The sequence below is a fragment of the Lepidochelys kempii genome, chromosome 12 (genome assembly GCF_965140265.1).
Source record: "Lepidochelys kempii isolate rLepKem1 chromosome 12, rLepKem1.hap2, whole genome shotgun sequence".
Taxonomy (NCBI): Eukaryota; Metazoa; Chordata; order Testudines; family Cheloniidae; genus Lepidochelys; species Lepidochelys kempii.
This window is the reverse complement of record NC_133267.1, coordinates 9403650-9418141: the sequence shown is the minus strand read 5'-3', so window position 1 is coordinate 9418141 and position 14492 is coordinate 9403650. Positions and strand designations below refer to the sequence as shown.

At 43.1% G+C, this 14492-nt stretch overlaps 1 protein-coding gene across 12 annotated transcripts in view; it reads left to right on the top strand.

Annotated features, from left to right (window-relative positions):
• NECAB2 (N-terminal EF-hand calcium binding protein 2) overlaps positions 1-14492 on the top strand; it is a 368024-nt gene that overhangs the window by 322618 nt on the left and 30914 nt on the right. For all 12 annotated transcript variants that reach the window (XM_073307521.1, XM_073307523.1, XM_073307524.1 and 9 more), the window contains one exon: positions 827-906. In XM_073307521.1, coding sequence (XP_073163622.1) covers positions 827-906 — 80 coding nt within the window. The remainder of the gene's footprint in view (positions 1-826; positions 907-14492) is intronic.

The following is a 14492-nucleotide window of genomic DNA, read 5'->3' as shown; positions in this document are numbered from 1 at the left end:
GTCTTCTGCAGGCTATCTTGTCTGTGTATGCCTGACCCTCAGCTTCTTCTGCAGTGCTGTAAGTGAGATGTAAACTGCCTGGTGGCCAGGCAGCTGCCAAAGGATGTCTGGTAATGGCAGGTTACAGAGGGAACAATCAGAGAACAATGTGTAATATCTGCCAGCTGCAGAGAATAATTGTTTCTGTAAGGATTGAAGTGTGACCGTTGACCCTGGGAAGGCCCTTCCGGCACAGACTGGGTATTCGTTATACGTGCTCCATGGGGATTCGTGCAGGGAATCAGAATGAAGCTAACTTGAATAGGACATGAATGCAGGCCCCTGCATTTCCTTAAGAAGGGGAGCTGATCTCCTGCTGAAGAACTAAAAATGAAATGAGATCAAATAAGACCATTACAATTATATAGAGACACAGACCTGAACCAAAGCTCTACATCCAGACTTTGGGAAAGTTTGGGTCTTGGTGATAACTTTGCAGCCACCAAAGCCACACTGCTATATCTAGCGTTCGAGCCTTAGCAGAGCTAGCGCATGATGTCTACCTGCGCCGGGAATTGCACCTCCCAGCTGCTGTGTAAACATATCCCTTTTTAACAGTAATTTCTATTCCCTTCTTCAGTTTAGGCTAAATATTGGTACTAGGCTCAAACCAGCACTAAACTCAAATGTCTTTCTATTGACTTTCTGGGAGAGTTGGATCAGGCCCTTTCAGAGAGCAAACTAAGAAACCAACCTGCTTTTAAGCACCTTCATTATATGCTCAGAGCATATATATACGTGTAGGCTTCGTTTTTTTGCTGTATTTATACTTGGCTTCTTACATTAGGTTCCTCAGAAACCAAGGAAGAAGGGCTGGAAGCTCAGATTAACAGATTAGCTGAACTGATTGGAAGATTGGAAAATAAGGTAAGAGGCTTTTTCAAGGTTTTGGCTAGAAAATCTCACAGTCGAGATATTCTTCAGTTTGGGAGACTGTTGCAGATACAGACTAACACGGCTGCTACGCTGAAATCTGTTGTGAGTGCTGCATTCTTAAGCCAAGGCCTGCCCTGCCATTTTCCCTCAGTATTTGTGTACGCATTACCACGCCCGAGCATTTACGGCAGCTACCGCACTGGGTCTGAGTCAACAAAAATGTTCACACCCCGCAGAAAAGGACATGGCCAATTAATGCTTGTTCAGAATATTGAACGGGACACTGACAATTTAAAAATCATATTCTTAAAAATGACTTTTCTTGCTTGTTAAAAGTGATACCTTTGTTGATTACTCCTGAGGCATCCAATTCCCTGTCACCATTTATGGTGTGTCTTTACTAGGTGTGCTTACATTTTGCACTTTGCTGACTTTGGGCAATGAAAATAGACGAGTAGCTGGCCCTTGTGCACTAATACACTGCTGCAGCATTTGGGTTACAAATGCTGCACTGGAATTTTTATATCCAAAAAACAAACAAACAAAAAAAGAAGCCTGTTTTGGCCTTTCATTTTGGGGCAAATCCTCTACCCCAGGAGTGGGCAAACTACGGCCCAAGGGCCGCATCTGGTCCTCCAGACATTTTAATCCGGTCCTCAAGCTCCCTCGTAGAAGCCCGGAGCAGGGACATGCTGCTGCTTCTGGGAGCTGCTTGAGGTTAGCACCGTCCAGAGCCTGCCCCACTCCCGCACCCCAACCCCCTGCCCCAGCCCTGATCCCACTCCCACCCTCTGAACCCTTTGGTCCCAGCCCGGAGCACCCTCCTGCACCCCCAACCCCTCATCTCCAGCCCCACTGCAGAGCCCACACCCCCAGCTGGAGCCCTCACCCCCCCCCCCGCACCCCAACCCCCTGCCCCAGCCTGGACCCTCTCCTGCATCCTGAACTCCTCATTTCTGGCCCCAGCCGGAGCCCACACCCCAACCCCCAATTTCGTGAGCATTCATGGCCTGCTATACAATTTCCATACCCAGATGTGGCCCTTGGGCCAAAATGTTTGCCCAGCCCTGCTCTACACACTGCATGGCCCAAGTAGCTGGGCCAGATGCTAGGCAAAGATGCAGAGAGGGACAAGGAAGTCATTTCTGTGGATCCCTACATGCCCCTCTCCGCCCAAAAAACACTGGGGTGAAGATGCGGCATGCAGCAGTGGATCCTCTGGACCACCCATACCTCCCTGTCCCTGCCCTCTGTAATATTACCTCCTCCTTCTTCTTGTCCATTAAAACACCTCTGGATCTGCTGTATGGATATGTTTACAATGCAATTAGACACTGTGACAGGTTGGATCACAGAAACCCCCTTAGGGCTGCCAACTGATGTGCCAAGACTACTTCTGCCCCTGCTTTCCCTGCCAGTATGGGACTCCAAAACCCTGCCAGGTTGTGCCAGACATGCTTGCTGGCTACAATCACAGACCCAGTTCTGGACCATGTGCCACAAACTGCAGGCTTAACTAAAAGCAGCTTAAGAAATGTTCCTGTCTCTAACACTCAGATGCCCAACTCCCAATGGGGTCCAAACCCCAAATAAATCCATTTTACCCTGTATAAAGTTTTTATACAGGGTAAACTCATAAATTGTTCGCCCTCTATAACACTGATAGAGAGATATGCACAGCTGTTTGACCCGCCCTCCCCCCCCCAGGTATTAATACATACTCTGGGTTAAATAATAAGTAAAAAGTGATTTTACTAAATACAGAAAGTAGGATTTAAGTGGTTCCAAGTAGTAACAGACAGAACAAAGTGAATTACCAAGCAAAATAAAATAGAATTAGTCTATGTCTAATACAGTAAGAAAACTGAATACAGATAAAACCTCATCCTCAGAGGTGTTCCACTAAGCTTCCTTTTACAGACTAGTCTCCTTCTAGTCTGGGTCCAGCAATCACTCAGACCCCCTGTAGTTACTCTCCTTTGTTCCAGTTTCTTTCAGGTATCCTTGGGGGGTGGAGAGGCTATCTCTTGAGCCAGCTGAAGGCAAAATGGGGGGGGTCTCCCAGGAGTTTTAAATAGACTTTCTCTTGTGGGTGGATGCCCCTCTCTCCCCCTGTGTAGAATCCCAGCTACAAGATGGAGTTTTGGAGTCACATGGGCAAGTCACATGTCCATGCATGACTCAGAACTTACAGGTAGCAGCCATGATTCACATGCTACCTTGAACGTTCTCAAGTAGACTTCTTATGTGGATTGGAGCCTTCCAAGATCCATTGTCCGTTAAGTGTTTCTTGATTGGGCACTTAACTTGCACATTCCTATCTCAAGAAGCTGACCAAATGCTTTACTAAGGCTACTTAAAATCAAGCAAGTACACAGCCAATATTCATAACTTTGAATACAAAAATTATACATGTATACAGATAGGAGGAATAGATTATAAACTTTACAGAGATATGGTACATGGCATATGTAGCATAAAACATATTCAAGGTATGTCATATATACATTCGTAAGCATATTTCCATAAAGCCTTATGGGGTGCGTCGTCACAGACACCTATGGCTGGTCCATGCCAGCTGACTGAGGCTCTTCTGGCTTGGGCTAAGGGACTGTTTAATTGTGGTGTAGACATTTGAGCTCTGGGACCCTTCCACCCCGCAGGGTCCTAGAGCCTGGGCCCGAGCCCAAATGTCTACACCATAATTAAACAGCCCCTCAGCATGAGCCCCACAAGCCTGAGTCAACTGGCACAGGCTAGCTGTGGGTTTTTAATTACAATGTAGACATAAGCTAGGTGCTCAGAGGAAGGCCTTGGATTTGCTCGGCATAATCCTTCAAACAATTACTGTTGCACTGCTTGCACACACTGTCCCTAGTTAATACTCACAGCAGTAAGTGTTTGCAGGGTCAGGCCTTCAACTTTACCACCTGAATAAACTATACAGAATGTCAGCACTTTTTAATTCAGTAACATCCCTAATAGCTGTGTGCCCCATACTCTACTGTGCTTACAACAGATTTACAGTCATTCATTTTTAAAAGCAATCTTCAAGCATTCCTTATCAATTATTCTGTCTGTGTGCCACTATCATTATAATCAGCAGTCTTTCTAAGGGAGATAAATTAGCCCTGCTTTAGACACTGCTAGGTATCCAGGTTCTAGAAGCCTATTGATTGACCGGTATATTTTAAAGCTTGTTTAAACCATCCTCTCTTGTCAACCTCTGCGCAAGTAGCTGCCAGCATTTCTGAGCTGAGCTTTCTTTTAGCATTTCATTAGGGGTGGCAAGTTAATACAGTAGCTCCGCCATCAGAGATTTCTTGCATGCTGAAGTACTTCATGGTGGTTGAGTTTGAGTCCTACTGACAGACTTTTCTGAAGGATTTTAGTGCGTGTGTGTGTGTGTGTACACAGTATAAATCCAACCCACACAATGTATTCATAACTTTTTTTTTTTATAATCACTTTGGGAAATATCATGCCATCAATGTATATGAAGAAGTTCTCACTTAATTCCACATGACAGTGTGAGCCTACATTGCTATGGATCAGTCTGTGAAGTTTGTACAGCATTTTAGGGTCCTTCTAGGTGAAAGGCACTATTCAAATACAATAATCCTAATTTTGGGAATAACAGGAGTCATTAAAAAAATAGTGATGGTAATGGACAATCCGGAAGGACCAGAGAGAAATAACACAGGGTGAGTCTGCAGTCAGAAAATACATCCTTTTTACTTGTAAAGTAAGCAAATTTGCTACAGATTCTCGACAAGACAGTACACGTGGAGCCCCATGATCCTGTTTTTAGTAACTTCCCGGAGTAGAGCCACACTTTAAATTCTAGTGAGTTCAAATGAATCTTTCATCTAGATGCTGGTTTTGGTGCCATTCATAACCTCAGGTTCTAACATATAGTTCGATTTGTTTCCCCATCTTCTTCTCGGCTGGTGAGTCATTTTCTTTAACTAGCACCATGGATACGTGCTCGACACTTTCAACCTCCCTTGTTTCAACTGATGCAGTTTTGCCTCACAGTCTGTAGCTCCTCCTCAATGGCTGGTAGCTTATTCTGGGGCTTCAAAAGGCAAGGCGCACACGCCTCCAATTTAACATGCATCTCTTCTTCTAGGGCTTTAATTACCCATAAAGCCGTGTATTGGGAGATTCTTCAGAGCTACTCAGCTTCTAAGAAATCTGATTGGTTCTTCAACTGTGCTATGGACTTGGTAGACCCCAACAGGAGTTTGCACATCTTTCCCATGGAGGGTTAACCAGACCTTGGCTAGCTCTCAAAGATCTTCTGTGCTAGCTTTGCCCTTCCCTTACATTTTGGTTCAAAAGTACATTGACATTTTCAGCATGCTGGGATTTCAGGCAAGCGTTAAAAACCCAAGAGCTGAGAAGTGTTTGCTTGCTGACCTTGAGGGAAACAATATGGAAAAATTCCAAGGCAGCCCCAGGAAATTCTCCTTTCAGATTTCCAAAATGAAAAAAGCTCAAACGAGAATAATAGACAGTACAACGAGAGAGAGAGAGAGAAATATTTGCTTATAGCTGTCTTATGAGGAGGCTTGAGTTTGAATACTGTTAATTCAGAGAAGCCAGGGAGATGGAAGATGATCAAATATCAAAATGCCAGGTATATTTCTTAACACGGTCAAATTACACTCCCACTACAGATACAATCCCCCCATGTTGAGGACTGAGCCCCACATCAGAAAAGCTAGTTTGTTACTTGAGTTTCCTTGAAGGCTGAGAGAAGAGGCAAGAAATCTGACTTGGCAGGTCTGACCACTGCTGGTCCCAAATGCAACATCATCATATGTGGAAGGGAAGTGATCTCTCTAGGGTGGGTATTGATGCTGGTTGAAAAATCACAGAAAAAAATTGCCAAAAGCATCCAGCTAAAATTAAAATGTTGATCATCCTCTAAGCTTATAGGAAAAGAAGAAAAAAGTAAATGGAAAAAAATTCTGCATGTTTTTATTTTTCTGTGGTGCTTTATGAAAATTAGAAGAATTTTGACTGGAAGTATCCCTGTCCCTTTATAGATTGGTTACTTTGCTTATGATAGAAGGTAGATAAATCACATGGGTCTGAGGGAGGAGAAAAGGAGCTACCGGAACTCCAGCCAATCAAAGTGTAAATTGCCTTTGAGGAAGTGTCTAATGGCATAGTTGATTGTAGTGAATTCACATCGAATCAATGTCAGGCTTGTTCTGGATGGCTGAAAATGTCATAGGCAGACTACTCCCATTACAGCCCTGAGAAAACTAGGAAAACTGAAAAAACTGTATAAAACATATATCTATAGAACTGTAAAGTGAGATGACATCTAACAGTAACTTTAAAAGGGAAAGTCCCTGATTTAGGCTTTCTGACTCCATCTAGTGATTGACAAATAAAACTACATCTTTATTCAGTGTCACTGCAGGAAGTATTTATTTAATAGAAATGTAATAATTTTACAGTAACTTAAAATAGTCTTAGAACCCAATAAACAGACACATTCCATGGCAAAGGAATAGAGGAGAATAGAGGAAATACTCCCTTTCAAAAGTAGCCTCCTCTAATACTAGATAAGTAAAAGTTAAGCCTCAGATAAAGATCTGCCAAAGCAGTAGATTCATAGAATCATAGAATATCAGGATTGGAAGGGACCTCAGGAGGTCATCTAGTCCAACCCCCTGCTCAAAGCAGGACCAATCCCCAACTAAATCATCCCAGCCAGGGCTTTGTCAAGCCTGACCTTAGATTGATACTGCAAAAGTACTGCAAATGTCAGTCTCCGTTTAAATGCAAAAGCAAATAATCGCAGTTAAAGCATAAGTAAAACAGTTTAAACTACTTTGGCAATCTCTATGCAAATAGTGTGATTCTCTAGAAAAGAGAGGTCCACAGACCTTCTGCATCCCCCAATTAGAACATTTACACCCATTTCCAGGTATCAACTGAAGCATCCTCTTTGTTTCTGTAAAGTTTTCTTTCTCCATTTATAAGTAGTCAAATCTATTCCAAGCAGAGTCTTATTCATCCCAGCTATAGTGATGGAGAAATACCCTTTGATATGGATAGAATGCTTTTACAGATGAATCTCAGAATTGTTTGCTTTTTATTCCACTGGTGTTACTTTGTGCCACAGCATCTGAATTATGTCTCAGCCTGATACTTTCCGTAGTGTCTTGTAATACAGCCATCAGTTGCCTTTTTTATATGATTTTTTCTTTGTCGACTGGCACAAGCCACACATTTGCCAAACGGTCCTGATTTCTGGAAGTAACTGTGACACCTAATGCAAACCCATTCTTGTTACTAGCTGCCAGCTGAGAGTTTGCTGCCCTGTTTGGAATGCATTGGTGGCCTCGGACTACATTTTGCTGGAACAGTTGCAGTTTTCATGGAGAACTTTGGTTTCTTTCAAAACTTGGTGGTTGTTTTTCCAACCCTAACCAAACACTGATTTAAAACTTTTTTTGTAAAAGAAAAAAATGAGACTTTTACATGTCTGAATATTAAGGGACTCGAGAAGAAGAATCACCTTCCGTTGAGGTTTGGTCATGTGAGCTATCAGCCCCTTCTGAATATAGAAATGGCAGAGGACTGATAGCAAGGCATTCGCTGGGGTTTCTGTGGCACTGGAACTCTCGTCCTTCCTTGGTCTGCCAGAGATCCGATAAAGGCTTTGTCTTCACAAAGGTGCTTTTTTATCTCAGGGTGCCTGATATTTGTGAGCTGTCCTGAGGTAAAAACCCAGTGAAGACCAGGCACTTCAGTTTTACCACCAGGTAACTCATCACCGCTAACCCTATTTACCTCTCAGTAAAACTGAAGTGCTGGGTCTTCACTGTTTTTATCTCAGGATAGCTCCATTCATGCTAGTTACCCTGAGGTAAGAGACACCTTTCTTTTCTTTCTAGCAATGAGGACAAGGCCTTTAGTGATTGTTCCACAGGATTTATTGTCACAGCTCTCCTTGGGGTAGGAGAAAGATGATTGGGGGCTGATTGCAGCACTGAATTACTGTTGTGATGGAAATGCTGGTGGGAACGGATGTTCTCCAAAATGCTTTTTTCCCTTTCCCTGTAGTTCTAATAAGCTGTGACGCGAGCAGTTTGTATGGGGAGCAAATCCCGTTGTGGTCCTTCAGCCTGTTGAATTGCATTGTGGTTCTTCTAGTCCAACACAGGGTGCTGGATGCGTGCTTCGTACCCACAAATAAATAACTCTTGAGTTCTGATTTGCATTTTTACAATGGAGGAGACTAATTAACACCCACACATACCTAGTCCCCTGCATGCTGTTCGCTGAGCTGAATAGGAAAATAGAGACTTATAGCGATGGAGGCCTCCACAGAGGGGTTGTAGTACCACATTCTTGTGTTTGAAAGTGAGAAACACAGAAACTGCTTTCAAGAGGAGAGGAAAAGCAACATGTCTCTTTGAGACCACAACACGCCTCTGTTTTCCTTATAAATTGGTAAATTTCACAAACCTAGTTTGTTTGATATTTGAGAGTCTCTCAAAGGAGCTGATAGATTTCCACTCCATACGGCTAAATGCAGTGCCTTGCATAATGACAGGTTTCAGAGTAACAGCCGTGTTAGTCTGTATTCGATTGCATCTGATGAAGTGAGCTGTAGCTCACGAAAGCTTATGTTCAAATAAATTGGTTAGTCTCGAAGGTGCCACAAGTACTCCTTTTCTTTTTGCGAATACAGACTAACATGGCTGTTACTCTGAAACCTGTCAAAGGAGCTGTGTTCCCAGGGAGGGTTTAGCTTTTCCTCAGTTGTCAGGTCTCCCTTTAAGGTTCCTTTCACTGGTTTGTCCAATTTTCCCTGGCATTTTGCCATTCCCGTAACATTTGTGAAGAGGCGTCTAAAGAAAACGAAAAATATTTTTGAAAATAGCCCATTTTAATTTGGGGGGGGGAAGGGGCTGGAGAGGAGTCCAGAATCTGACACAAAGGGTCGCAGTGTCCATTAGATACAACAGATATAAACAAATCCCCAGAAATCAAAACTGGCCCCAAATACCTACCTAGTATTTGAGAAAAAGATTCTACTTTTGCTCTGGAAGAACACGCTTATTTTTCTGAACTGCTGTGGTATATGGATTGTACTAAATAGAGAGCAACAATTGAGATTGCTATTAGTGATGACAGCTCTCCATACTTCTTGTTGCTGGTTTTCTTTTGGCAGGGTTTTTATTTTTTCCCTTCCCGTCTTCATAAACGTGTGTATACATGGCGAATTGAAAAGATAATTGTTTCAGTTTTCTTTTCAAATTGTTACTGATGTTTCTATTTTTCTCTTTATAAGCTAAAAAATGCTTTTAGAAAAAAACAGTAAATAGAATTCCAAACAATCACAAACTCATTCATTAATGTGGGCAAACAAGAGATCTCTGATGTCGATGGTACGGTATGTCACACACACTTTTAAAAAGTTTTTTAGTACATTTATTTATTTAGATGTATATAAATGCTAAAAATGGGCACCAGTCCACACACATCAGGCTTCCTTGAAGTTACTTAAAAATACAAGGAAATTAATGCATCAGCCTCTCTAAAGTGCAGCTGTATAACTCATAATTCAATATAACTAGAGCTGTCTGGACAAGAGATTTCACATACACACAAACAAATACAAAATTTGAAAGTTGTTTCTCTTTTGCAAAGTTTAAAACTCACCAATTTTTGTATTTTCTAAAGTATTCATGCAATTTTAATAGAAATTTTGAATGAAATCATAAGAATGCCCATACTGGCTCAGACTAGTGCGCCTTCTAGCCCAATGTCCTGTCTTCTGACAGTGGCTGGTGCCAGATGCTTCAGAAGGAATGAACAGAACAGGGCAATTAACGATTGCTTTGGTTCAAGCACATCTGTTGGTCTGTACTGGGGCAGCGTGGCCTGGGGAGAGAGGGCTCTGTCAGATGGGTAGGTAAGTAGGTATATAGAGCTCTTCAGGTTGTATTCTAGCCAAGCTGAAGGAAATAGATGATATGGTGCATCCTTTATATCCTGACTTTCAGAGAGGAGCTCCAGGTAGCATTTGTTGATGAATGAATACTTCAGGGCAGGAAACCTTTGTTAGATAGCAGGTGATCCTTAAACAGAGGTCAATAGCAGTGACTTGGAGGAAGCCATATTCTGAGGATTCTACCTTGGGAAGGTTCCCTTCAGAGAAGGATGTAAGGATGCATCAGATCTGGGCCCTGTAGTCAAACCAGAAATAAAACCATTAAGAGCAGGATGAGGAAGACACGCCCTTCCTTCTTCCCTTCCCTCCAACGTTTTACTTCCTGGCAATGTCCCTTTCAGTATGGTTGCATAACCCAAAGCACTTTCACTCCAGCTCTCTTTTCTCTCTCACACACATTGTTCCTGATGTGGTTGCAGCTGCAGGTGGCAGTCTGTCACTGAGGAGGAGACAGCATGGCACACAGCTAACTGTAACCAAGAAGGCACCTGCTCTCTGATCAGGACTCAGAGAGGAAGCCACACATTCTGAGGAATGTCCCCCTTGTTTCCCCCAACTATTTCATGATGACCTATCTGCGAAGGTGCGCAGTCACATGACTCAGACTTGGTCAGCGTGTATCTGATAGCCTTGGAAACTGGGTGGAGGAGACGAAGTTTGGCGATCCAAAGCCTCCACTTCTGGAACCCTTGTATTTCTTTTGTGTATTTGTTGTCCATGGGTGATATTCAGTCCTGTACGGAGGGCTGCCAGAAACACTGTGCACCATCTGTGCCTTCAAAATAGGCTTGCATGGACACACTGGCGCAGAGGGCCAATTACACCCCATCTAACTTCCTGGACAACATAAGACTTAGATACACACACGCTCTCTCTCCCTGCCAGCTTCAGTCTCCACTAACACTTGTACCATTGTATGCAGATCCTTTTCTCTTTATTTAGCTTGTAACTCTGACTCTTCATGAGCGGCTTTTCATTAGCGCAAACAAACAGATATTAATGACAGCCGAATGGCAGTGCCAGTGAGATTCTTTCTCACAGAACGAAGTGGTGCAACCCCATGATTGCTGTGAGAGCGCATTTTGATTAGCATTTAAGTCAAGGAGTTGCTAGTAATTAAACATTGCCACCATTAGTGGGGAAGAGGTGGGGTTGCTTGTTGAACTGTTGATATTATTGCTGGAGTGTGGGACTCCTGGCAGGAAGGATTTCTGCAGTGATGAGCGGGGTCAATAGTCTCAAACTGCAAAGTGCTAAGTGCTAGTAGTAACCATGACCTGTGACTAATGTTGACTGCTCTGGAGTCTGAAAAGGAGTGAGCTTTCCACAGCTGAATTGTTTACCAGCCCGTTGGAATGCAGCAGGATCTTCCCCTAAAGCCAAGGCTGCAGCTGCTACTGGAAAATATGCTGCCTCCCAAAATGGCTTCCCTTTTACTCCTCATCCTCCTAGAAAAGGGAGGGTTGATTTCTCATTACATCTAAAGCTGTTCAGATGTAAACTGCCAGTTCCCGGTTTCAAGGGAAATTCCTGGCACTCTCAGCCTGTGAGGGGAATGTAGGGGGGCCACCTGGAGAAAATGTATGGCTGATTCATGTGCAAGGCTCAGGGTTGCCTTGCCCTGGTGCTGGAACAATTTTTGTAGCGGGCATGCTGAAGGCAGAAACCCTGTATTTGGGTTGTTGTTACTACGTCAAGCCAGGGGGTGCAGGAACGCCCCTAGGTCCAGCACCTGTACTGTCCTGAGTCAATGTCCAGAACAATCACTAATATTACTTGAAGGTGTGATATAGGGCGGTCTTTTACCTGACTGATTTCCCAGCAGTGATCCTGGTAAATTCAGTGTCTGAGGGATGCAGTGATTGGGTATCCTGGATAGCGCTGGCAGACCTCTACAGGAAAAAGTACATATCCAGCCTTCCTCCCTGGTCTACCCTTAAAATTCAGATTGACCTAGCTATGTCATTCAGGGCTGTGAAAAACGTCATGTCCTGAGCGCTGTAGTTTGGTTGATCTAACCCCCAGTGTACATGCAGTTAGGTTGATGGCAGAATTCTTCCGTTGACCTGGTTACTGCCTCTCAGAGAGGTGGATTAACTAGATTGATGGAAAAACCCTTTCCGTCAGTGTAGGAAGTGTCTGTGCTACGGAGCTGCAGCTGTGCCCATGTAGCACTTTCAGTGTAGACGTGCCCTCTGAAAAGGTGCAGTACAAGAAGCACCAGTGCAAACTTCTCCTCCTGCTGCCCCATTGAACTGCCTCCCCTTGACCTGAATAAACCACCTCTCGAGGTGAAGGTAGTTCCGTCTATAATGGCTATTCAGTCCTTAGCATCTCTGAGCAGTGCAACTTCTGGGATGAGCAGTGCAGAAAGGAAGAAGTTTTTAAGGCCCGGCTTGACAAAGCCCTGGCTGGGATTTGGCCTGGGATTTAGTTGGGGTTGGTTCTGCTTTAAGCAGGGGGTTGGACTAGATGACCTCCTGAGGTCTCTTCCAACCCCGATAGTCTATGGTTCTATGAAGATCTCCTTTGGGTGTACTAGGAACCCCTCCTCTTTGCTCCCTCTAGTTCTGCTGGATATCTTCTGTCCTTGCAATGCCCTTTGAATTTTAACAGCACATGCCAGTGCAGAACAGTCACAGATATAACAATATATCACAGATAGAATGAGTCGTGGAACACCTGGGCCCTGCTTTAAAAATGCCACAATGGCTTGTTATGAAAAAATAAAACAAAAAATGTGTAGAATTTTTCATCCTGATTATTTCCAGCCCAGTGGCTTAAAGAAAGTTACATAAGCAGAAAGACAAGGTCAGGGAATTAATATCTTTTACCAATTTTAAAGTTGGTCTGGTAAAGATACTATCTCCCCCACTTTGTCTCTCTAATACTCTGAGAGCAACATGGCTACAACAACACTGCATACATTAAATAAACAGAAACATTTTAAAGAAGCCTATATTCCTATATCTGTGAACACCTGCGGCCTGCCTTTCAGACATGGCAGTTATACCATACTTGCTGTATCCTAAATTACGTAAGCGGAATTCACAGCAGGGCTCTATGGAGTTAGTGTACTCTAGGGCTTGGGCAACATTACATGTATGTTGATATCAAATAAAAAACCCAAACATCAGAAAAGTTATAGCTTAAGTCTGAGCCAAAGGTTCAATCCAGTTGTGGCCTCTGGACCATTGGAACAGATGGACTATGCCATATGGAAGATGGGAGCTTGGAATGGGGAGATGTACCATCAAGTGGTTTGAAATAAGGATCAGGTTATGAAGTGCTCCACAGAATGATCATATAGTTGAGGGTGGGGGGACCTCAAATTTAGTCTAATTAAATGAATATAGGACAGGATCCTCAGGACTTCCATTGGATAGCTACATTACACACTTGGTGTAGTGGAGACTGCAGGAAGACATGGCTTGGGGAAAGTGTTCATATCAATACTGGATTTAATCAGTCCCCTTGTGTTGTCATAACAACTTAAGGCAGCTCTGTAAGTAATGTTCATCTTGACAATATTTTTAGAAATTTGGTTGTCAAGGCAACAGAATGCAGTTTTCGAATGCCCCGCGGCTGGTTTTTCTACCATTGCTTTTATTCACTTTTTTTTATTCGCAAAGAGCAAGGCTGACTCCTGTATCACGTACTAGGAAGCAACAGGGGAAACTGGATGAACTGATGATATAATGCCTGCATTTCGATGGGCTCTTCCTTGTTGTCTTTTACTCTGTACATTTCTGATGCCTTAACTTGGGGAAGTGAAGGTGTTGGAGGAGAGAAACTCTGTTTCTTCTTCCTGTTTCCCTTATTTTTCGCTCCGTTCTTAAGGCGTTATTTTGATGCCACTATTTCCCCTCAGTCTGGAAGGACTGCCCAGGTTTCTTTCGAGCTCTGAAGTTAGGTGCTCTTTAACTGGCTGGAGAGCTCAATGTACAGTCTTGAGAAGATTAACCATTGGAACAAACTACCAAGGGAAAGGATGGATTCTTCATCCCTTGAAGTCTTCAGATCAAGACTGAATGCTTTTCTGGAAGATATAATTTAGTCAGATTCAAATTAGTTGGCTCAATAAAGAAGTAACTGGTACAGTTCTCTGGCCTGTGTTATTCAGGAGATCAGATTAGATGATCTCTAATCTGCCGTTGCACATACTGCTACCCAATTTGCACATTTGCAGGTGCAAATGCAGGTTTTGTGCACACAAAATGAGAGTGTATAAATATGGAGGATGGGTTGAGGCAAGCTAAGGATTTGGCCTGGGGTTAAAACTGTGTGCAAACTATAGACCTACCTGACTTAGATCTTCTTATTACTGAGTGTCATATCAAATTAGCTGCATTGTACATTCACCCATCTGTAATAGCTGATATCTATCCATGCTCATTGCATAGACTATCTAAAATCAGATTCTGTTCTGTTCCAGACACAGCAAAGCAGTGTAAATAGGAACCTTAATGTGGCTGGTCTGTAAACCAAACTTTACTAAAACACAGTAGCCTTCCATATCTAAAGTCACCCAGTATCTTTCTCACTCTCTCTTATTCTATTACCAAGATAGTGCTTGTTAAGTGATGAATTG